This window comes from Staurois parvus, unplaced genomic scaffold, assembly GCF_062004578.1.
Source record: "Staurois parvus isolate SC_StPar_1 unplaced genomic scaffold, SC_StPar_1.0 ptg000154l, whole genome shotgun sequence".
Taxonomy (NCBI): Eukaryota; Metazoa; Chordata; class Amphibia; order Anura; family Ranidae; genus Staurois; species Staurois parvus.
The window spans coordinates 16416322-16440971 of record NW_028317950.1 but is presented as its reverse complement, the minus strand read 5'-3'; the positions used below and the strand labels follow the sequence as shown (position 1 = coordinate 16440971).

General features: G+C 41.2%; 1 protein-coding gene across 1 annotated transcript in view; it reads left to right on the top strand.

Annotated features, from left to right (window-relative positions):
• The window catches only part of MED27 (mediator complex subunit 27), a 424633-nt gene that overhangs the window by 19282 nt on the left and 380701 nt on the right, over window positions 1–24650 (top strand). The window contains exon 2 of the mRNA XM_089675114.1: window positions 4085–4229. Within this exon, the coding sequence (XP_089531240.1) occupies window positions 4085–4229 (145 nt within the window). The remainder of the gene's footprint in view (window positions 1–4084; window positions 4230–24650) is intronic.

The following is a 24650-nucleotide window of genomic DNA, read 5'->3' as shown; positions in this document are numbered from 1 at the left end:
CATGTATTCCGGAGATATCATTTTTTATTCTGCCTTCACATACACTTTAAGCTCCTCTTCACACTTAATTTACAACTAGAGTCTAGAATGATTCTCCTTTATACTGAAGGGACATGCCACACAAGGGCATTACTGTTGTTCTTTCACTTCTATGGTCTGTAGCTAGTAGCAGAGATGTGAACATTTCATAGTATTTGTGCATTAAAGAGTATGTAAACCCAACACTTCACATTCCTGATGTGTCTGCTGTACTATGTACTTGTATGAAAAAGTATCCTGTTCTCTTTGTATTACTTCCTTTGTGTGAAATCCCTGGTGATCCTTTTAAGTTCCTCTGCTTTCCTATTAAAAACTGACCACACTAGGCATGAGAGAACAGCATGGTCAGTTCTCCAGCTGTACTAGGCATGAGAGAACAGCATAGTCAGTTCTCTAGCTGTGCTAGGAACTCGGTCTGCTCTCCTCCAATGATCACACTTGTCCTGACACACACCCCCTGCGCAGCCATTCACTTATTAAAAAAAAAAAAAAAAAAAGGTGTATATAATATTTTTAAAATGTGTACACAAATGTTTTGACTTTTATTTCTATTTTAAACTGACTGGGTTGTATTACAAGGTGAAGGATTACACTCAGTTTAATGCTGGATTTATGGCTCTCTGAACGGTTAGTGTACCAGTCATGTTTACATGTGCTGTGCTTTTGTTTGCCGGCAATAATGTATATATAATGTAATATTTCACTGGAAACTGATGACTGCCACAGTTGGTGTGTGTTTATATGTATGTGTGTGTGTGTATGTATGTATATATGTGTGTGTATGTATATATATCTCCAGTATATCATACACACATGCACATATATATTACACAAACGCACATATTCATACAGGCTGCACTGCTTCAATGGTATATGAAGTAGGTCTGGCCTTTGTTTATAGCCAACTTTCCCTCCATTATTTTTACCCAAAATTTTGATGTGTGTTTTTTTTTTTTTCCCGGCTGTTCCTCTCAGCTTCAGTAGTGAGATTTCCCTACTGTAGTTGGTAACTCCTACTCCTCCTGTATAGTAGTAGCAAAGATGTCATCTAACATTGAACGGTTTCTCTTTGGACTTGGTTATTTATTCTACATTAAAAAGAATTGTTTGTGGAGGAACTGTGATACTTTGTACTGTTGAGCCTGGGATTTCTTTTAAAGTACTGGAAAACTATTAAGAGCCAACATGTAAATGACTTGCTGGCATCTGTGCAAAACTTGACTGAACCCTTAGCCTTACAGTTACATGTTTCATGTTCTTGAAATTCTTTATCTTCATTGTACAGTATAGGATACAGGAACTTTATTATTAGACCCTAGGTTATATGCTGCTACCTTCAGGTGATTGTACAGTATCAAAGCTTTGCTGGTAACGCCTCTCAGAGTATTCACCGAACCCCATCCGCTCTGAGAGGTTCCAGTTTTTTGTCACTGTCCTTAGGTGATGGACTTCTCCTATGTGAGATTTAACAAAAAAAATGTTTCACTGGTTTATTTTTCCCTCATCTTCAACTGACACTTCTGTTAAGATCTGACTGCTTATTGCCTTATGGCTCCCTAGCTGTTTCCAGGTCATTTACTCCTCATGTAGATCTTGGGAAATGTACTGAGGCCCTGCAGTAGCGGGGCCGGCCTGTAATGTTTGTATTGGGCACTGGATTCTGCACTTGACACTCTTTTGGTACAAGGTGCAATGAGTGAGTTATCTGCGGGGTGTGCTACAGGTCCAGGGATGTGGTCCATTCTTACGGAACCTAGACCCTCAAGACCCCTTTGGGGGTATGCCCACCATGACAGGCAAACACAGGACCTCGAATGGGACCAGTGGCATGGACAAGATGGGGTTTCCCTGTTCCTTTGCATATCGGTTCCTGGAAATGCCTTACATGGGAACCGATTTGTGGTCTTGCTAGGGCCTGTGCCCTCTAGGAATAGTTCCTCTTTCCATACCTGGGCCCTTCTAGATATTTTTAGTTTTTCTGGTCCTTTTCAGCATCAAACACAATATTTGGTTTTTTTTTGCCAGGTGGCTAATTGAACCTCTGCAGATGCGTGCTTCGGCTGCATAGTGCTTCTGCTGTTCGTATTTTGTTTGGGTCTCTTGATTTTTCTTGTTAAATAGTTACATAAAGTCCATTCAGCTAAAAAAAAAAAAAAAAGAAAGTTATAATCCTATACCACAGTTGATCCAGAGGAAGGCAAAAACCTCCCCAGCAAAACATGACCTACTTTTCTCCTGCAGGGGAAAAAATTCCTTCCTGATCCCCCAAGAGGCAATCGGATATTCCCTGGATCAACTTTACCTATAAATGTTAGTATCCAGTTATATTCTGTGTATCTAGGAAAGAATCCAGGCCTTTTTTAAAGCAATCCACTGAGCTGGCGAGAATCAGCTCTTGAGGGAGTCTATTCCACATTTTCACAGCTCTTTCTGTGAAGAAACCTTTCCATGTTTGGAGATTAAATTTCTTTTCCTCCAGACGTAAAGAGTGCCCCCTTGTCCTCTGTGATGACCTCAGGGTGAATAGCTCTACACCGAGTTCACTGTATGAACCACTGATGTATTTATACATGGAGATCATATCCCCACTTAATGTCCTCTTCTCAAGACAGAATAAATTCAGTTCCTCTAATCTTTCCTCATAGCTGAGCTCCTCCATGCCTCTTTTGGTTGCCCTTCTCTGTACTTTCTCCAGTTCCCCAATGTTCTTTTTTTGAATTGGTGCCCAAAACTGAACTGCATTGTTTCCAGTAGGCTTGTCATGGCCGTTTTGGTTACCGACCCCTCAATTTATTGCATGGGGTTGTCCCATTATCAAACAATAAAGTTCCTGTGCCCTGTACTGTACAATTGAAGATACAAGGAGTTTTGACTTTAAAGTTTCATAACTTGGAGTACAGTAATGGACACAGGCCCCTCCACTTTGTAATTGCTTTACTGCTTGCTGAAAAAACTGGAGCCTCATAGAGTGGGCAAGGATACTGTAGGGGTCGTTTCCAGCAAAGCTTTGCCAGCATAAAATCCATGGTCTATATATAAATTTTTTGTGTCCTGTATCATACGCCAAGATATGGATTTTACAGGTTAATCAGAATGCCTATATTTTATTAGTTTGCACATCTGAAAGTGAAATTGTGATTGGCCAGTTAAGAACAAAGCAACATTTTCCCCCTACTGTTGGTCCTCAGTCTGCACAGTGCTCGATGCCTGAGTGGTCAATCGTTAGGCACCAGTGCTATCATGTAAGAGACAAGGGTGTAGGTCACTTACCCAGAAGTACTGGATGTTTTTCTTTGCTCTTGGTTAATGAGTAGGTGGTGCTGTTGGTAGAGCTGGCATTTGAAGTAAACATGTTAATTTTGGGGTCGGCAGGAGGAACCACTAGGCACAGCTGGGGGGACCCAGAAATCAACAAGCCCAAAAGTGTCAGATTCTGAAGAGACTTCAGTGACAATTTCTCCTCATCAGGGTAGGGTTTGGTCGCGCAGGCACTGTACCGACTGCAGTCACTTTTGAAGTAATATACTGCTTTGTATATCTTCTTTCAAAGTAATTTATTATGACAAAAATTTATGGAGGCTGCCATTGCTAATCTCTGTACTTTTGAGAACACTAGTTTTCTGGCTTTCATAACGATGCTTTGGCTTCAACACTGTTTGAATTTCTGATCCACGACACATATAGAAAGTTTTTTGTTTTAAGTAAAAGCTAGACAGGAAACTAGCATTTTCACTTTTCTGGTGACAGTGTCACATTAAGTAAGAAGCATAAGAATATTGTACAAAAAAATGTGACTGTCAGCTTGAGCACTTGGTCAGTAAAATACAGATTGGTTCCTACCCACTGCAAACAAACTAGCTGGCCAGGTATCCGAGTGTTGCTAGACTTGAGACCATGTTTTGTATAAATAGGTTTTATAGCAGCTGTGCTGTCCTTTGTAGAGATACTGTATGTATCACTTTCTTCAAACACCAGATAACTGGCTAATAATGGAAGATGCTTTCACACAAATGTAAGATAATTTCTTTCATTCCTTTCTTGATAGTGAGCTGGAACGTCTCAGCAACTTAGTTGGGAAACCTTCTGAAAACCATCCCCTCCACAACAGCGGCTTGCTCAGCCTTGATCCGGTTCATGATAAGACTCCTCTGTACAGCCAGCTGCTTCAGGCCTACAAGTGGTCCAACAAGGTAAAAAAAATGACTATTGCCATTTGATTCCATTGTATACCTATAGGATAGTGGTCCCACAATCCTTTGGAAATGTTACAATTGTAAGAGTAGCAGGTTGTCTTAAAGGAAACTGATGTCATGCAAATGTCACAACTGACTTACAGATTAGGAGCAGGCACCACAAGGTGCATGCAGGCTCCTTTATTACTAGCTAAATCTTCTGTACCTGGGTAGACCCTGATCCACAGTCTTTGGTGCACCTGGTCTGAGATATTCACTTCAAGATAGCTAGTCATGAATATTCTGAATTAATGCTGGACTCTAGGCATATGGCTAAATACACAGGTGAATTTCATATATGAGGGCTGTTTTACCTGCTAGAGCAGCGTTTTTCAACCACTGTGCCGCGGCACACTACTGTGCCGTGAGATATTGTCTGGTGTGCCGTGGGAAAAATTGCAATTTCATCCGTAACATAGACCTTTTAATCTGGCCCGCGGAGCGTGATACTGTCAGGATGATCTGTCCCCCCTCGACGTATCTGCGCATGTGCCGGAGATCGCCGATCGGCTGCTAATGCCTGAAACTGGCACATGCGCAGATACGTCGAGGGGGACAGATCCTCATAGGAGACAGATTTTCATGCTACACCGGAACGGCGCGGGAAGACGGCGAGAGGAACGCGCGGAGCAAAGGTAAGTGAATTGACACAGGGGGGGCTTGGGGACTTAATATGGGGGATGAATTACTATATGGGGGATGAATTACTATGGGGGATGAATTACTATGGGGGATGAATTACTATATGGGGGATGAATTACTATAGGGGGGATGAATTACTATATGGGGGATGAATTACTATAGGGGGGATGAATTACTATAGGGGGGATGAATTACTATATGGGGGATGAATTACTATAGGGGGGATGAATTACTATATGGGGGATGAATTACTATATGGGGGATGAATTACTATATGGGGGATGAATTACTATAGGGGATGAATTACTATAGGGGGGATGAATTACTATATGGAGGATTAATTACTATGGGGGATGAATTACTATGGGGGATGAATTACTATATGGGGGATTAATTACTATGCTTACTATGGGGGAATATTACTATACTTACTATGGATGACACATACACATCATTCATCTACTCTTGGTCCGGCCCCCCGGGTCCAATTATAAAATACTTTATTATTTCATAATAAAGTAATTATAAAATAATTTCTTTGTGTTTGATTCCTATTCAAGAGAATTACTTTATATATAGTCATTATAGGCACAGAGGTAAATTTTTTTAACATTTTCTAATGGTGGTGTGCCTCGTGATTTTTTTCATGAAAAAAGTGTGCCTTTGCACAAAAAAGGTTGAAAAACACTGTGCTAGAGGATTTATTTTGTAGCATTTCTTTCCATTCTTCCATGTTTACACTTCCCTGCAAGACAAAACAGCTATGTTGGTGACCTGATCTTTCTCTACGGTGAGAAAATACAACTAGCTTTGTCCCTCCCCAGCATATGACTGGACGGAGAAGCAGAAGGAACAGACTGATGAGCTCATCTCCGCCCCTCTGCTCTCACTTCCTATCGGTATGTTCACTGTGAGCACATGAATAGTGCTTCTCCCTTTCCCAGTCTGAGTCTTGTACATTGGATTTCAAGAAGCTGATATCAAGTCAGATTCATGGACTTAAGGCGGAGCTCCACCCAAAGGGAAGCTCCGCTTGTTTGCACCCTCCACTGCCACATTTAGAATTTTTTTGGGGGGAGCAGGTACCTGGTTTTTAAGTTTGGCCCCACCGTCTCCCCGCAGTCTTCTGGGACACTGCACAGGTCTCAGATGACTATGGGACCAATCACAAGGCACAGCATGACTCATGCATTTGCAGTAGGAATCTGGCTGTGAAAACCGCAAGACTTCACTTCCGGTTTTCCTTACTTGCAATTCCGATGCCGGTAACCCAGAGGCTAGCGAATATCCAACCCGGGTGAGGATTTCACTGGACCCCTGGACAGGTAAGAGTCCTTGTATTAAAAGTCTGCTGATTTAAAATTTTTTGTGGGGTGGGGGGGGGGAGTCTGGAACTTCCTGTTGCTTTTAAAGATACACCTACTATGTTTTAATGAACACCTGCCACACAATTTGGTTTTATCTACATAGATTTTGTTTCTTTTTTCAATTAAATAAAGGAGGAAGTATAAATCTTTCATAAGTAAATCTACACAATTATAATGTTACTGTTTCTGTCAACTATTTAACCATTAGGATTGCTAGTCAGAGGTTTCTTCCTACCTATATGCGGTGTCTTTCAACCCTTAAAGTGGGACTAAACTCCAGAATACCTAACCTCTGCTTCAAAAGGTACAGTGCCCTAGAAGTCCCTCCCTGCTGCCAACATCTTCTACCCAGCTTTTTTGGCTATCTTGATTGGTCTGCGTAGGATGATGTCACTCCTGCACATGTGTAAGAGTGTAATCATCCTGGCACACAGACACTGTGCTGAAATGTAAACTAATGTACATTCTTTTTAGAAGACTGTGAGCAGTCAGGTTGGTTTGTTTTCTTGCAGAAAAGACATTGCATTGCATTTTGATTACATTCAGAATGGAGCTTTTCAGCTTTGTTCTAGTGCAGCTGTAATGTTCCATAACAATATGTAGGTTAATGTTTCAGTGGCATGTATTTTTTAGCATTGACAAAATGACAACATTTCCTTATTGCTTATATAAGGAATCAGTCACGTTTCCATGTTCTCACAGTTCAAAATTAGAGCTGTCATTTCTAACTGAAGAGTAGTAGAGTCATTTGCTAAAAATAAAATTCACTGTTCATTGTTATGACTCATTTTTAAAGTTTCTGTGAACATATGTGTGTGTAGATTTATGTACTCTGTAAATAAACACTTGTGAGCTGCAATGATTGTGTGAGTGGTACTGCATTGTAAAGGAAATCTCTACTGAGAGAAATATGAAGGCTGCCATTGCTTCCTAAAATGGTTCTTGCCTGGCTGTCTTTGTCTTCAGTACTTTGAAACATTCACCTGGATAAGCATGCAGATTTGGACACTCCGGTGAAGCCAGGCTTCTAATCTGCATTTCCGTTTCAAGCTTTTAAAAGCACTGAAGTGTTTGGATCAGCAGGACAAGCAGGGAACTAGTGTGTTTAGGAAAGAAAGTGAACATTGGTAGCCTCAATCATTGCTCGCTGCAGGCTTCCTGTAATTCTAAACTACGTAGAGTTCAATGACCACGCACAACAGGATTGCGTGACTTGCTGTTGGATGGAATGATGTTAAATGGATATCTCAAGATTGTCATTGAACTTCTGTGTTCCACCACCAAAAGCACACAGTAGCTGCTTACTAAAAACTAAGACCTCAAATGATAGGAGGACTTAGAAAACGTAATTAAAACCAGGGTACTCCACAGGTAGTTCAAACAACATCCCTGCAGCTCAAACCTCCATTGAAATCAGGCCAGATGATATGCAACATAGGGATTAAAACAGAGGAACTGCATAATGTAGCAAGAAAGGTAGCACATTTTTTTAAAAAGAAAAGTACTCACAAGTATAAGCAGAGTACATGGCATAACAACACATCAGAATGCCGCTGGGTAGGGATGCACCGAAATTTTGGCGGCCAAAACATTTAGGCTGAAAATGGCTCTATCGTCATTTTGCTGATATAAAAATAGGAACCGATACAGGTGCCAAAAATTTAACTAGTAGCTGTTGACAGATTCTATCCTATAGGTCTGAATAGACCTCTATTGAACGGCACCACCAATATGGTGTCCAGCCACGGACTGGCAATGACATAGTGGCAGACCGGAAGTATCCGCTGGAACGCATTTCCGGCTTATGCTTCAGGGGGTAAACAGCAGCATGCTTTCCAGTGAAGATGAGACCACCAGGGGGTGATAGCTACAGTCATCTGAGAGACTACTACGATTAGATCTAAGTCCACGTGGAAGCCCTATGGACATGCATTCCATCTTTGGAATAGGCAATATACACTTTCAATACTTCAGTACTTACAATATATTTACTTTTATGAATTTTCCTTTGACAACACTTATCTACTTATTTAACAACTGCTTATTTATTAACCAACGCTCTGATGGTTTACAATTAGCAGGAATTGTCATTGTGAATTGGTACACTGTATAATCCCTCTCACATGTGGAAATGGGGGGAGGAGCCTTAGGCTTACTTAGGGAGGATTAAATTATATAGCTGGCTGAATGACATTTGCAATCAGGCTCTGAGGAAGAAGGATTCCCTTCAAAATGGGTCAGCCTTCAGGGACCCCGGTGAGACCCCCTGTCCCTAGACAACTGTTGTATCTGGCCACGGATATGTGGCATGAAGTGCTCTCTTCACTTTTATGCTTCTGAGTAGAAATTTCACTGCTTTTTTTTAAATAAAGGTCCTTAGGATAGTGCACTAGGTTGGTGCACCCTCTCTTTCTTTTCTGTTCTTATAGCTACAGTGAGACATCCCTAGTCCTAGGGGGGAAGCAGGGCTTTGTGTGACCATCTGCCTTTCCACTGGGCCAGCACTTATGCCCAGGAGACTTTGCCTTTTGTTGTCAGCCCCTACCAACTGTCCTTTGGCCAGTGCATGAAGGGAGTAGGTGCGGCTGTGACATCTTGGTTTCTCGCTCTGCTCTGTTCTTACTGGGGAGATGTGGGTCATGCTGGGTGGAATATAATCGTTATATATATTTAAAAAAAAAAAGTGTTTTTATAAAACTGTCCATTTCAGTTTTTGGCCAAGTGCATCCTGGATTTTCGGTTTCGGCACCAGAATTCTCATTTCGTTGCACCAATAACGCTGGATGTGATGGGAGGGAGAGGAGGAGAAGTCAGCTTTTGGTGTTTGCAGGAGGCAAATAGAGAGGATCAGTTCCTGTATATGCTGCTCCCACCGCCCTTCCTGTCCAAGTGTAAAACAGCATGTGACAGGGAGGCCGCATGGGCCCCCCCCAGCATGGGGTGGGGTCACTGTTGCGGCCCCTGCTGTTACACCAGTGGTTGGGAAAGAGGGGAGGGGAGGGTGTAGTAAAAACACATCTCAATTTTACCACACCCCAAACCACAAATGTAATTAAGCCCTTCCTGTCCTGAGCCCCCTATAAGGCTGCTTTCCCACTAATGCGCTGCAGTTTACCCACACCACAGGTGCAGCGCAGTGTACCTGTGGCGTTCCTGCGAGCAGCTGCTTTTTCCTCATAGACTTTTATTATATCTTGTGGGTGTGGTGTACTTCCTGCATTCAGAAGTTTTCAGAAATCATACCAAACCCGCAGGATATAATAGAAATGTTTTTCCATGGTTTGAGGTCAAGGGCCACATGTGGCCCTTGGACCACTGCTTGAGGACCCCCGCTCTGTAGGAACAGCGCAACACATTTTATTCTTAGCTCAGGAATAATAGCTTACATATTTCTACATATTGCATTTTTAGTGCAGTTACACTTTGATTAGCCCTTCTTGAAGTCTTTTTTTTTTTTCACCAATCCAGCAAGATATCAACTGTGCAGCCTGGTCAGCACTGGAAAACTACTTGTCTTCTCAGCAAGGCCTGAGCATGCCTGCTGCAATCTCCATTCAGCCCTGGGGAGAGTTTCACCTTAAGGCTTAGATTTGTTGTATTTCTATCCAATATTTTATTTTGCATTTTGGATAGTCTAGGTAAGGTTTAAAAAAAGTCAGTTTTTCCAGTTGAAGAGATTTCCCTCTACTTGGTGAAGTGACTTTAGTGGGTGGGCTTTTTGGCACCACTCCACATTTGTTTGTCTCAAGCAGTACAAATACTGGTAAAATTATCGAAAAAAAACCCCCACTTTTTTTCTCTAATCTCAAGACCCGTTCTTTTATTTTTGGATAGAAGGAGAAGATTTGAATCTGTCAAGTATGTATTGATTTGTCCACACTGGGGATATATCTCTTCATTTCTTGTCTTGTTGGGTGTGACTGGGATAAGAAGTGAGGATAACCTTCCCAAATGGGAACACAAGCAACAATAAAATTGAACAATTGTTCTCACCCTTCCCCACTCCTTTCAGAACCAACAAAAAAAGTTTTGGCTGGAGTTACACTTTAAAGAAACCCTGTCATTAACTAAAATGCTGTACCATTCGCAAAAAGCTCCCGCAGTGCTCTGTGGTTCCTTCTGTCAACCTCCATGTCTACAAAATAATTACTACCGGAAGTGTTGGTGGACTTCGGCAGTGGGATTCCCATAAATGAAGCTGTGTTCTGATGGCACATGCAGAGGAAATGGGTAGTATTCATTCCCTACTTTTCCAAGTGTACCTGTTTTGGATTTTTCTTTGTTAATGACATGATCCCTTTAAGCATCTCAAGCACCTCATCTGTTCACATGTGATAATTACAATTTATGATACTCGTTCTTTTCTTCCCCTTTTTGGTCCTGGATTGAGCATGTCATTCGCTTGCTATAAACAGAGAGTAAGAGTTCTTGTAACTCTTGTGATATCACTTTCTTTTTCCTCGCTTACTGCAGTAATCTGCTAAAACGAGGACGAGTGATTGATTTATTAAAGCAGCGGCGTAGCAAACACAAATTCATCTTCGTAGATTGTTCTATCATTTTCCAATCTTTCAAAAGTCTAAATTGAAACTTCCGCTCACTTTGAAAAAAAATTTTTTGTGCTGTCGGCGCATAACGTCGACTAGTGTGTCTAGACATTTCATATTTTATCCAGCATCTATCAGGGGAAGATTACAGCCTGACACAGCCTCATTAAATTGTAAGGATCAGAGAAATGTGCAGATATTAATTGATCATCATTTTTAGCCAGTGCCTCGAGATTAAACACATAAAAGTGCTGTTTTAATAACTGCATCACCTCAACTTGTATCAAATAGCTGATAGTGTTACTTAGTAATGGCTGTGAGTCATCGAGTTAAGGTTGTCTTACTGCAGACTCATTAAGCCGATATCTGAACAAATAGCATGTAAATAAAGTGGTATTGCTGTTCCTTCTGTTACATGTTTATAGCTGATTGCAGGAAGTTTCCTGAAAGGGGCTCCTTTTGGGCTTCAGTTCTTTGCAGCTCAGGCATCTTGGTTATCACAGTGGAGTTTAAAATTCTCATGTTTCAATGCTCTGTGTGTTCTCCTTTACATCCAGTTTTGTGATGCTGTCCATATTTAATGGGTAAGTACAGTACTTGCTTTTGTGGGCCCTGTCCCCTTTGCTTAGCAATTCTGTAAGCGAACATGCTTACTTGTCCCTGCTTCATCAAGATCTTAGCTGTGCAGCCTGTAAAATCCTCCCATTTGTGCCATGCTCTTCTTGCATGCATGGGCTACATTCAATAAAAAAAAAAAATCAGAAAGTTGAGCTTTCTAATGCTAAGTGCCTAGCGAGGAAACTTATTTTTTAAAACAGACTTTTATTTTTAAATTTCTTCACATGTTAAGCCCATCTATACCCGTCCCTGACTCATGTTCCTCATTTTGTTTTTCTTTTACTTGTCTTTTTCAGGAAACTTTAGACTTTTCACCTTCCATACAGGGTTGTCTTCCCTATTTACTCTCTTCAGAGCTAGGAAATCCTCAGTTATTCAGAGAGCACAGCTGATGTCGGCATACTATTGGCATTTCCTGCACTGTGCTACTGTGAAATCTGGGTTGTGCCATACTCTTTCCATTGTTGGATGATGGACAGCGCTCCGTGAAATGTTCAAAGCTTGGGAATTTTTTTATAACCTAACCCTGCTTTCAGCTTCTCCACAACTTTATCCCTGACCTGTCTGGTGTGTTCCTTGGCCTTCGTGATGCTGTTTGTTCACTAATGTTCTTTAACAAGCCTCCCAGGGCTTCAAAGAACAGCTGTATTTATACTGAGATTAAATTACACACAGGTGGACTCTATTTACTAATTAGGTGACTTCTGAAGTCAATTGGTTCCTCTAGATTTTTGTTATGGGTATCAGAGTAATGGGGCTGAATACAAATGCACGACACACTTTTCAGATATTTATTTGCAAAAAAAAATAGAAATATCATTTTCCTTTCACTTCACAATTATGTACCACATTTTGTTGGTCTACAACATAAAATCCCAATAAAATACATTTACATTTTTGGTTGTAACATGACAAAATGTGGAAAATGTCAAGGGGTATGAATACTTTTTCAAGACACCGTAAATACCTGAATGTATGTAACCTTTGTCCTCTGGAGCTTGCATACCAGAACTGCTAGTGCATTTCTCAGGCCCATTTTCTGTGTATTCTGAAGCTGACATATTTTAAAATGGCTTTGACTCCACAGAAAAAGATTACTTTTTGGTTTCATCTTTATCAGCCTCTGAAAGCTCATAATACTTTGTACTCCGTGGTCAGTGCAGGTGGTGCTGAGGAGTAAAGAGATTGCTGATGTCACTTGTTACATGACTGTTCTGTCAGTTCAGCATAGAGAATTCCCAAGCTGCAATCAGCAACCCATAGCAAAAAGGTCCCAGAGCAATGTAAATTCTGTGTGAATGTCAATATTGTGTGCATTGACTGCTTTATGAAAAAATGTCTAATTGGCAGCTAAAAAAATAAAGAATCTTTTATCAAACCAGCCTGTGCAATCTTTGCAACCCTACATCGTTTCTGTGCCACATTTTACCCCCCCTTTCTTCTTTCATTGTTCTGTCTGTTTAGTGTTGCATTTTTGAAGTGGCAGCTGTTTTTTGCTGTTTGTTATTTTGTTTTCCCTGCATTTCAATAATTAATGTGTCCCCCCCTCCCAACTCAAGGCCTCCACTTTGTATATTTGATGAGCTGAGAGAAGGGCATCTCCTCTCTCCCTCCTTCTGCCTGTTCTAACATTACTGCCTGGTTGAGTAACTCTGTGGCAGGCTGATATTCTAAGAGAAGAAAACAGGCCAAAATTCCAGAAGGACGCTTCTGAAGGGCGCATGAATCTCTGCAATAAGAGCACTGAAAGTGCTAATGGTAAATCTGACAACAAAGTTGAGATGTTTTAACAAGCTCGAAGTTGGAAATTTGAAAATTAGGTTAGCAAAAATCCTGTGTCAGCAGCATAAAGTTCTCAAGGTGGTACATATAAAAAGTTGCCTGAATGCCCTTTTTTATTTTTCGTGTGTGTTACTGAAGATACTTTGACATTGAGGGCATTGCTAGCCAGTATTTAGTATCCCAACTATTTGGAAATAATCTGCATGTTGGATAGTTTTGCTGCCTTAAAGTGTTGCTAAACCGACGATCCTGCATTCACTATATCTGGTCTCCCACAGTATACACTACATGGAAATGCAATTATTGTAGTAAATGTAAACTGCTAAATACCTTTCTCATCAGCAGTATATAACAGTCTTTTGACTTCTATCAGTATCCAGTTGAGCACTGGTTAAAACTTGTAGGAGGAGTTTTCATTCTGCTCTCACTGTCCTATGAGGCTGTATAACCCCTGAACCTCTGTCTGGACAGTGCTGATTGGCCCAGTGCTGATCACATGCACCCTCTCAAACAAACAATAAAACTCTTGCAATACACACTAAACTGAGCATGTGCAGAGTGACTCCTAGAGCTCTGTACTATCAGCAGATTAATTTGGGACAGTATAAGAAGGGGAGGATCAGAGAAGACAGGATCAAACAGCCTTTTTACACAGTGTGGAGGATTAACCCCTTAGGTTCCACATTGAGTATAACAAGCATGCTTTACTGCATATACAGACTTATTTTACTGTTGTGGGCTTAGTAACACTTTTTAAGGGCAAGGTTCTCAGACGAAGTGTGCCAAATGACACATCCTTCACACATGTACCTATTGTATGCTTTTATTTAAAGGGACAGTCCCAAAATGTGTTCTTTATACACAAGAGCTTCTAAAGAGAACCAGTGAGGTCTCTACAAAGATGAAACCGCCAGTTCCTTCCATTAGAATCGGTAGCATACTCTCCCCTCCAGCAGCCTGTGTCCTCCTACTCTTTCAGGGTTGCAGCCTTATTTATTATTTTATTATTATTACTACAGGTACTTATATATAGTGCTGTTGGTATATGCAGTGCTTTACATACAGTATCTCACAGAAGTTAGTACATCCCTCACATTTTTGTAAATATTTTATTATATCTTTTCATGTGACAACACTGAAGAAATGACACTTTGCTACAATGTGACGTAGTGAGTGTACAGCTTGTTTAACAGTGTAAATTTGCTGTCCCCTCAAAATAACTCAACACACAGCCATTAATGTCTAAACCGCTGGCAACAAAAGTGAGTACACCCCTAAGTGAAAATGTCCAAATTGGGCCCAAAGTGTCAATATTTTGTGTGGCCACCATTATTTTCCAGCACTGCCTTAACCCTCTTGGGCATGGAGTTCACCAGAGCTTCACAGGTTGCCACTGGAGTCCTCTTCCAGTCCTCCATGACGACATCACGGAGCTGGTGGATGTTAGAGACCTTGCGCTCCTCCACCTTCCGTTTGAGGATGCCCCATAGATGCTCAATAGGGTTTAGGCCTGGAGACATGCTTGGCCAGTCCATCACCTTTACCCTCAGCTTCTTTAGCAAGGCAGTGGTCGTCTTGGAGGTGTGTTTGGGGTCGTTATCATGTTGGAATACTGCCCTGCGGCCCAGTCTCCGAAGGGAGGGGATCATGCTCTGCTTCATGTTTCCTATGTCACAGTACATGTTGGCATTCATGGTTCCCTCAATGAACTGTAGCTCCCCAGTGCCGGCAGCACTCGTGCAGCCCCAGACCATGACACTCCCACCACCATGCTTGACTGTAGGCAAGACACACTTGTCTTTGTACTCCTCACCTGGTTGCTGCAACACACGCTTGACACCATCTGAACCCATAAGTTGATCTTGGTCTCAACAGACCACAGGATATGGTTCCAGTAATCCATGTCCTTAGTCTGCTTGTCTTCAGCAAACTGTTTGCTGGGTTTCTTGTGCATCATCTTTAGAAGAGGCTTCCTTCTGGGATGACAGCCATGCAGACCAATTTGATGCAGTGTGCAGTGTATGGTCTGAGCACTGGCAATGCTGGCAGCACTCATACATCTATTTCCTAAAGACAACCTCTGGATATGACGCTGAGTACGTGCACTAAACTTCTTTGGTGGACCATGGCAATGCCTGTTTTGAGTGGATCCTGTCCTGTTAAACCGCTGTATGGTCTTGGCCACCGTGCTGCAGCTCAGTTTCAGTGTCTTAGCAATCTTCTTATAACCTAGACCATCTTTATGTAGAGCAACAATTCTTTTTTTCAGATCCTCAGAGTTCTTTGCCATGAGGTGCCATGTTGAACTTCCAGTGACCAGTATGAGAGAGTGAGAGCGATAACACCAAATTTAACACACCTGCTCTCCATTCACACCTGAGACCTTGTAACACTGAGTCACATGACACCAGGGAGGGAAAATGGCTAATTGGGCCCAATTTGGACATTTTCACTTAGGGGTGTACTCACTTTTGTTGCCAGCGGTTTAGACATTAATGGCTGTGTGTTGAGTTATTTTGAGGGGACCCCAAATTTACATGTTATACAAGCTGTACACTCACTACTTTACATTGTAGCAAAGTGTCATTTCTTCAGTGTTGTCACTTGAAAAGTTATAATAAAATATTTACAAAAATGTGAGGGGTGGACTCACTTCTGTGAGATACTGTATATTGTACATTCACATCAGTCTCTAACCCTCAAGAAGCTTACACTATAAGGACCCCTAACTCGCATTCATACATCTTCATACTAGGGCCAGTTTAGACAGGAGCCAATTAACCTACCAGCATGTCTTTGAGTGTGGGAGGAAACTGGAGTACCTGCAGGTTACCCACGCAGGTCCAGGGAGAACATGCAAACTCCAGGCAGGTAGTGCTATGACCCTAGTGCAGCTAGGTTGAAGTGTGAACTACTTAGTCACAGCCTTCTTCAGACTCTTTAGCATTCAGCATTTCAGGAGCGTCAGATGCCTGTATCACTGTGCTGCACTTTTGTGTTTCTTTCCTCGGATACCTATGTCACTGCTGAATCCTGTAAAGATGTAGGGGTCAGAGGAAGAAAGGGCAGTGTGTGTAGGGAGACATAGGAATCCGACACTCCAGGACATGTTGGGGGCTAAAGCTCTGAAATGGAGTGAAGGTAGTAGGTACAGGTTGTTAGAGAGGTGTTTACTACATGTTCTATTGCAGGGAACTGCTGGTTTCATTTGTTTAGATACCTGACAGGGACTCTTTAACTTCAAGAACTCCCCATTTGAAAGCCAGCTGGGAAAACAAAAAGTATAAATACATAGCTGAAAAACATAATGCGAACTGTTTTATCTTTCCAAGAAGTTGTAATTCTGTTGAGCCAACATTGTGGTCCAAGCACCTCTGTGCAGGCAGGTCCCCCATTCCACTACCGTCAAATTGGAACTAAACCCATTGATTTAACTGTTTCCCAAAACCATTGCATTCAAGGCATGACATGGATGATAACTATCACAGTTGCTTGTGATTTCAAGTGAACCGCCAAGCCATCAAATGGCTGGTATCATAACTAATCGCATGCATATATGACAGTTTCCTTAAACTGGAATGTCCAGTAGAAAGTGGATGTGCTTTTGTTGTAGTGTGTTTTGTTGAAAACTCTCATCATTGTTTTTCCTTTCCATACATATTTCAATAGCAAACTTTCACTTTTGCACTGTCCTTGTAACATCATTCCAACAACAAAAAGTTTAAAGCGTCTTTGGAAACATTTTTCTTTGCAGGGTAACTACAAACTGTACTTACATAATTTAGTTAAGGTTTATCTGCCCGTGATAAGTTTGCCCCAGGAAAAATAATTTACATAATGTCTCTGGTGGCTGCGAGTGGTTGATGCTAGATGGAAATGCTTGCTTAGAGAGGCAGCTTATTTATGTTAAGAATTTGAGATTTTTTTTTCCCTGCTGACTTTCACACCAATTAAAAGAGGAAAAGCCACAGACTATTTTAAACCCTGTGTTAATAGTAATAATAATAATAATATTAATAAAAAACTTAACTCATTACAAGACAGTTTATGACTGGATATCTGTAGAATTACGTGTCCGTGTTAGAGATATTGGGCCTAGCCAGGCACCCTGTCAAGGTCCTACCTTTTCTCAGGGCTTGTGCTGGCATCCATCTTAGGTGTCTGCAAAGCATTGTGGGATCCTTTATGCTTTCAGCCCTCTGCGGCTCCTCCCCCAGGAGGTGGCGGCTTATCACATATAAGTCTGCTGTTTGTAGCTGTCCATTGCATTCGTGTCCTGTCTCTTGCACAGCAGCAAGCTCCTGTTTAGCTACTCATTGCTTTCCTGGATACCGACTCGGCTTTGGCTAAGACTCCTCCTGGCTTCTGACTCCGGCTCTGGTGACCATTCTTCCTGGCTCCTGATCCCGGCTCTGGTGACGATTCTTCCTGGCTCCTGATCCCAGCTCTGGTGACGATTCTTCCTGGCTCCTGATCCTGGCTCTGGTGACGATTCTTCCTGGCTCCTGATTCCGGCTCTGGCGACGATTCTTCCTGGCTCTTGATCCCGGCTTTGGCTATGATTTCCGCTGTTGGACTTGCATAGACTCTTGTCTTATTTTGATATTAATAAACCTACCTTTTAATTGCACCTCCTTGTGTGTCTGGCTCCTCGCTCCCTGACACACCCATTGCTGCATTGTGGGAGAGGGTCAGATGATCCACATACACTGCTTGGTATTTGACTTTGCTGTGGCAAAGGTTAGAGAAGTAGGGGCTGAGAGTTAAGTGAACCTGACACTTTAAAGGGGGTCTATACTTAAATGTTAACATAAAAATATGGTAAATGTACTTTTCAACTAAAATTACGATGCATTTAGTGAGCACAGCCTTCCTCAGTGCTTCCATTTTTTTTTTTCTTTTTTTACCCAGGCACTGCTCTTCTTCCCCAGTTCACTCTACTTCCTTTTGTCAGTGATGTTGTTATCAAGAAATCCCTGCTTGTGATCCAGTAGAGGAATTCCCATACACACCCGCTGCAGACTTCTTGTTGTTATTCAGTATAAGCCTGGGTTCACACTGATCCGGTGCAAAATTTGCACCGGTTTCTGTGCGATTTCCGCTCCGTATCAAAATCGCACCCCGTTCACACAAACCATTGCAGGTGTGTATTTTAAATTAACGACACCCCGAAATCAGTTCACAAAACGCGGTGCGATGTGCAGAATCGGACATATAGGTGTGAACACCCAATGTGATCCGATTCTGGTGCGGACTAAAAAAGGGTTCTGCACTTTTTTGGTGCGGATGCGGTACGAGGCTCAAATTGCACAGCACATAAATAGCATGTGATTTGCACAGGAATGAGGTGCATTTCCTGTGCAAATCACATGCGATGTGCCACACCACATCAGTGTGAACCAGGGCTTAGAGCTGGCTTACACATATGCGAATTGGATGTGTTTTCAACCGCATCCAATTCGCATGACGTGAAAGAACATTTCTTTCTATTGGGCCTGTTCACATATGTCTGGTACAGCCAGAGTGTGGATTCAGTGTGAATTGAAAAAGAGTCCTGTTAGTTTTCTGAGCAGTGCGGACCGGTATAAGTGCGAATTCAAGCCCATTGACTTCTAAGGGAATGCTTATGAATCGCACATGTGATACAGTTGTCAGCAGAAATCCTGACCTGATCCTGATGTAAACCTTTCCTGAAAAGCTGAACATATACTTTGTCAATTAGCTGTGAAAACTGAGCTTCAATTCGCACTGCACTTGTGTGAATCCACACAGTACTTGTTTATAGCCCCCAATCAGATGCCAGAAGCCTGCCTTGGAAGTTTGAATGTCATTGAAGACCAAGGAAACAAAGAGTAGCTATCCAGCACAGCCTAAGTTTGGTCAAAAAGTTTTTCAAAATGTTAGCACAAGACATTACTTACAGTCAGTGAGAAGTGTCCTTTGTGCTTGTTAGCTGAGGCTTAAGCTGGACGTTCTTCAGTCCTCTGATTTCCCCCCTCGTTCACCCCTGCAGCGGTAATCTTCCAGTGCCACTGGGGTAAATATGAGCTGAGGGACCTGTCATATGCACTTGTCAAAAATGCTGACTATTCTCCCCTTTCCATCCTCCATTCATAGAAGCTGTATTACAGCCTCCATGAATTAAATGTGACCTATTAACGGAGGAGGCAGACCTTTCATTCAGCTGTCTGTCCTCCATTCATAGATTGCATTTTATTCATTTAAGCTATAGTACAGCTTCTTTGAGTGGAGAAGGGGGGGAGGGAGGTGTCAGGAAAGGACGAGCATAGTCGGAAGTCTTGATGAGTGTGTATGATGGATCCCTCGACTGGTATTAACCCCCTTCAGCACCAGAAAATTACTGCTACTGAGTTGGGGGTGGGTTAGAGGACTGAAGGTTTCAATTAAAACCTCAGCCGGCAGCACAAGGGACACTTATTCTTGACCGTAAATAATGTTCCTTGTGCTGATTGTTTAAAAAGACTTTTTGACTAAACCTATTCTTTAAATGACTGTCATGAGGGAAGTATAGAGATGGCCTGACGTGTGTTATTTTGAGCCAACAGAGCATGCATGCTTTACAAGTTTTGTCATTATTCCTTCTCTCTATGCTTGTTCCAGGTCAACAACTCAGACAGCATCAAAGCATGACAGCTAGGGAGCTAGCATTAAAAAAAAAAAAAGAGTTGAGCAATGTCCACCTCCGTGATTCTTTCATGACAGAGTTACAAGTACACTCCAAGTCACTTGCAAGATATTACAGAGGACTCCAGTTATCATATTATATGTAGTGAACTTTGGCAGATTTGCAGTGTTTGCTGGGCTCAGATTGCCTTATACTCTGAAATGGCTCTTGCTGAGATGAACAAGTATAGGCTAGTAGAAGAGCTGAAATACCTAAAAATGATACACCAGGACCTTTTTAGGGAGTGTTGGCAAAGGTCACATGACCAGATGCATGGTAAATTATCCTTCTGGTTGATTAACCATTTGCTTGTAGCATGCACACTTAGCTTTGATACAACTTTGCAAGAATTTTTTTCTTTAGCATAGATGCTTTTAAACAGTTTTTGGAACCAATCTGTATATTGGAGTACAACGGTAGCTTTTGGCAAATATACTGTATGTATTTTTTCAGAAAGCAATGCCTCTGTAAGATAATATACTTTGATTCTTCTCAGTGGCGCATTTTTAATTGATGGCAATACATCCTCTTTATTTTTTTTATAACCGTCATTTCATATATTCATTGTTTTTCCACATTCTAGCTTCAGCGCAAATGCAATCAAATGCAACTATGTATCATTATATCTGAAACCTTGTTATATCGCAAATCTGAATTTTAATAAGGGATGATTTCTCCTGATAAATAATTGATCTATTATTTATGAATAAATCAGTGTGTTTTTCACTTTTCTGACAAGCTCTCCCTTATGAGTGTGTGAGTAGTAATAAATGTTAGCACTGTTTTTTTTTTTTTTTTTTTTTTTTTTTTTTAATACATATATTATAATTCAGGAACGTTTATGAATTGATTCTGCACTGTGGAGTTGAGCAAAATGTCTCTGACTTGGATTTTCTTTACAAAAGACCATATTTTGCCACCAGATCAATATATCTTTGTCAAGGGCTCTTGGCTTCTCAACAGGGTGCTATCGAGTAGGTGCAAATAGTTGATTATAACACAATAAAACTCTGCTGTATGCAGACTTTAAAGTGTTAAAGGAAACCTTGCCCGAGAGAAGGTTGAAGGAAACCTTGCTGGCTTCCCATTCTGAAAATGATATTGACCTGTCTGTGATTCAGAGTTTTATTCTTCAGGAGTATTAACATATTTTCTCAATTTTGGTTATATCTGTGTGCAATAAATACCCGTTGGTTTTGACAAAAATGATGTGAGCTAATAACTTCCTGTGTCTTCCAGTGTTCAAGGAGGGGTTATGGAGATGAGGAGCGGGGAGGCGATGATAGAGAAATATGCGTACTTTGTAATCCTTAAGAAGTGAAATCCTCCCACGCCTGCCTCCAGGACTTCTCCAGGGTGTCACCCATCCTCTGGAACTCCCTGCCCCAACCCATCAGATTATCACCTACTCTCCTCTCCTTTAGGCACACCCTGAAAACCCATCTCTTCAGGGAAGCCTACCCCACCCCCTGCTAACTTGACCGACCTCCTCCACTCTTCCCACCACTCCATCCCCCACAGCTATCTCCTCCTGTGCCACCATCCCCTCCCTCCTAGATTGTAAGCTTGAAAGAGCAGGGCCCTCGATCCCCTCATATTTTGCATTGTATTGGTATTGTTCTGTCACATGTTCTGTCCCCCTCTGTAATGTACAGCGCTGAGCGAACTATTGGCACTTTATAAATACTGTATAATAATAATAATAATGGGCTTACAGCAAATAGTAAGAAGTCAGAGGTGAAAATACGCTGCATTGTCATGTCAAAGAAGACGGTATAAACACACCATATTCTTGGCACATCAGCAGTTGTTTTACTGTACTTGCAATGTGTTTAACCAATTGACTGGGGGGCAATTTAAAAATTTTTCACACACAGCTTAAAATCTGCATTTTTGCCAGAAATTACTTTAAACCACCAAACCATTATACAGGTCTAAAGACAGAGACCCCAGAGAATAAAATAGTGGCAGCTGCAATTTATGTTGCACTGCTGTTTATCAAATGCATATTTTCAATGAAAAGAAAAAACACCAAAATTAACTTTAGTGCAAATAAACACTGGGGGGTTGATTTACTAAAGCTGGAGAGTGCAAAATCTGGTGCAGCTGTGCATGGTAGCCAATCAACTTCTAATTTCAACTTGTTCAAATAAGCTTTGACAAAAACATCTGGAAGCTGATTGGTTTCTATGCAGCTCTGCACCAGATTTTTGCACTCTCCAGTTTTATTAAATCAAACCCTATGGGAGGAAGCTTTAGACCCCCTGTCCAGGTTTTTTTTTTTTTATTTTACTGCCTGTGTCCCAAATAGATCTTTTTACTGTTAATAGTTACTTATCCCACTACCAAAACAAATACTTGTTCTTATAAAGAGGTACCACTGCTGAGGAATCTTCTGCGTTCTGTACACTTCTGAGTACATCGGAAGCCTGGTCCTCTACTCTGCACTGTTATTCCTCCTGCTGGCCACTAAACACTATAGGAAAAAGTAATGATAGTGGTTAGCAGATGGAACACAATTGATGGACCGGGTATCTGAACACAGAAGATTCTTCAGCAGCTTAGCTTTTTTAAAAAAAATGGCAAGAGTCATTATATTTTGCAGTTAGGTGCATTATAATGTGTACAGTTACATCAAACTTCAGCCCATGTATGTTCACATTAATGTTCCTATCTGCAGCAATTGTAAAAGTATGTACCTAAGCAAAGAATGGAACGTTTTACATGGTTTCTCTTGACGTGCTCCTTTTAAAGGGTCTGATCTGTCTTCTTTTTCCACCTAGAAGAGGTCATGTAGTCTTTGATCAATAGCGCTTTGAAACTGGCTCTGTTCACTGAATGTCTGCAACTTGATTCCAGTTTTGCTAGCTCTCAACCTTTTCAACACAGAGGAACAATTGAAATAATGTTCCTGTCTCAGGGAACCCCTAATAATAGCTACTATATCTACAACTCATAGTACCCTAGTGTGGTGGCCAGTAGGAAGAATGCTCCTTACACTTGTAATTGGGAAGAATTACCCCCTTACAGATAGTTAAAAAGATTACAGGTGTCAGTGGGAACTTATCTGAGAAGTGGAAATTGCTCATTGCTTAAGGAACCTCTAGCAACCTCATGGAACCTTGGTTGAGAAACCCTGCTCTACACAAATATATTTCTAACTTTGTACAATGCATTTGCACCTCAGTGTCTAAAATCCAAGAAACATGTCTCTTGCTGAACGGAATATCATTCTTGCAACATCTACTCCCTGCCCTTCTGTTTTGTTTTTTTTTTATTCTACAGTTTTAGCGGTCGTTCCAGGGATTGTTGGATTTAATTGCTGGATACACTGAAAACATTTAAATTGTAATGTAGTTTATCAGCAGCAGGGTCCATCTAACTGAATTACAGATTTGGCAGGACAGCCACCATCAGGGCTTCTATCCAACAGCTTCTTCCTTAGAGAATTCTTCGCTTTAGTAAAACAGTCTTGTCCTAGCATGTCAGCCATTTATTCAAAGAATCAAAGTTTTATGCAAGTCAACAAATGGTGACAGTGAAATATGGAGCAGGTGATGCCTGCTGCAGTGGGACCTTTTGGGTGCATCAGTAGAATGTCCTTAAGAACCTGAGATGATTGGGATCTTCTGCAATATTTTTCTTTTTATTATGTTTATCAATTTATCCTGCAGCTCAGAATTACAGCCTTGCTGGGATCTGAATACGTAAAGTTGCCTACACTGCTGACCTGCAGCTATTTGTGTGCACCTTGCATCTGAGTAATATGCATGGGCACACAACCCTGTACACGCCATTGCTTAAAGTTGGCAGGTTTTCTTTTTAATTCAATATAGAACATTTGCTCAACCTCTTTGTGGTTAGTGTTTTTATAGTAATTGCATAATTACCTAGTACTCCATCCTAGTAGCCAGCAAAGGGGACTTAATTAAAATCAGATTGTAACATTTAGTAAAAATGGTTTTACGCATTTTTGCCACATGACACTCCCAAGGTACCTGTATAACTGGAGTACTTTCAGTATGAAGTATAGGGAGCCTAGTGCTCCAGTAGATTAAGATAGAATGAAGAACCTCACTTTACAGAAGTCCTTTGTGTGCCGTTGTATTATTTTTGTTTTAAATATGTTAAAACAGGTGACTTTCGCTATAATTTCTCAAAAGAAGACATCTGATAGAAATAACAAAGAGCAGGTTATATGCTCACTATATACACCGCACAATCTAACAGCTGAATAGGAGGGTCACTTCTGTAGGGAACCAAGGGATGCTGGATTTTGGCATTTTTTCTGTGTTTTGCGGCTTCTCAGAATCAATTTCTACATAGGAGGATTGGAAGCCACAGTTAAATGTTACATTTTTTTTGCATCTTCGAACCAGTAGACCCCCAGTGCAGTTTTCACACAGAGTTGAATTTAGTTAACGGGACAGTTTAGATATACATACTACTTCCTGCAGCTCCTCATTAAACTGAGCCATGTGATACAGTTGACCTCTGTGGCCTTCAGTGACATTATATTTCACATCAGTAGATTTTTATTAGTTTTACAAATGTCAAAATACCTAAAGATAGCAGTAAACTATAATATATAAAGGTCACACAAAGCCATGAGATAGAACAGTAACACAGTCCAATTATTTTCAAACTTCTAAGTGCTATTGAATATAGAAAATGAAGATGAAAACGGGAGCTAAACCTCCAAAGAGTACTAGATTTGTTTAAAGTGAGTGTAACGGAA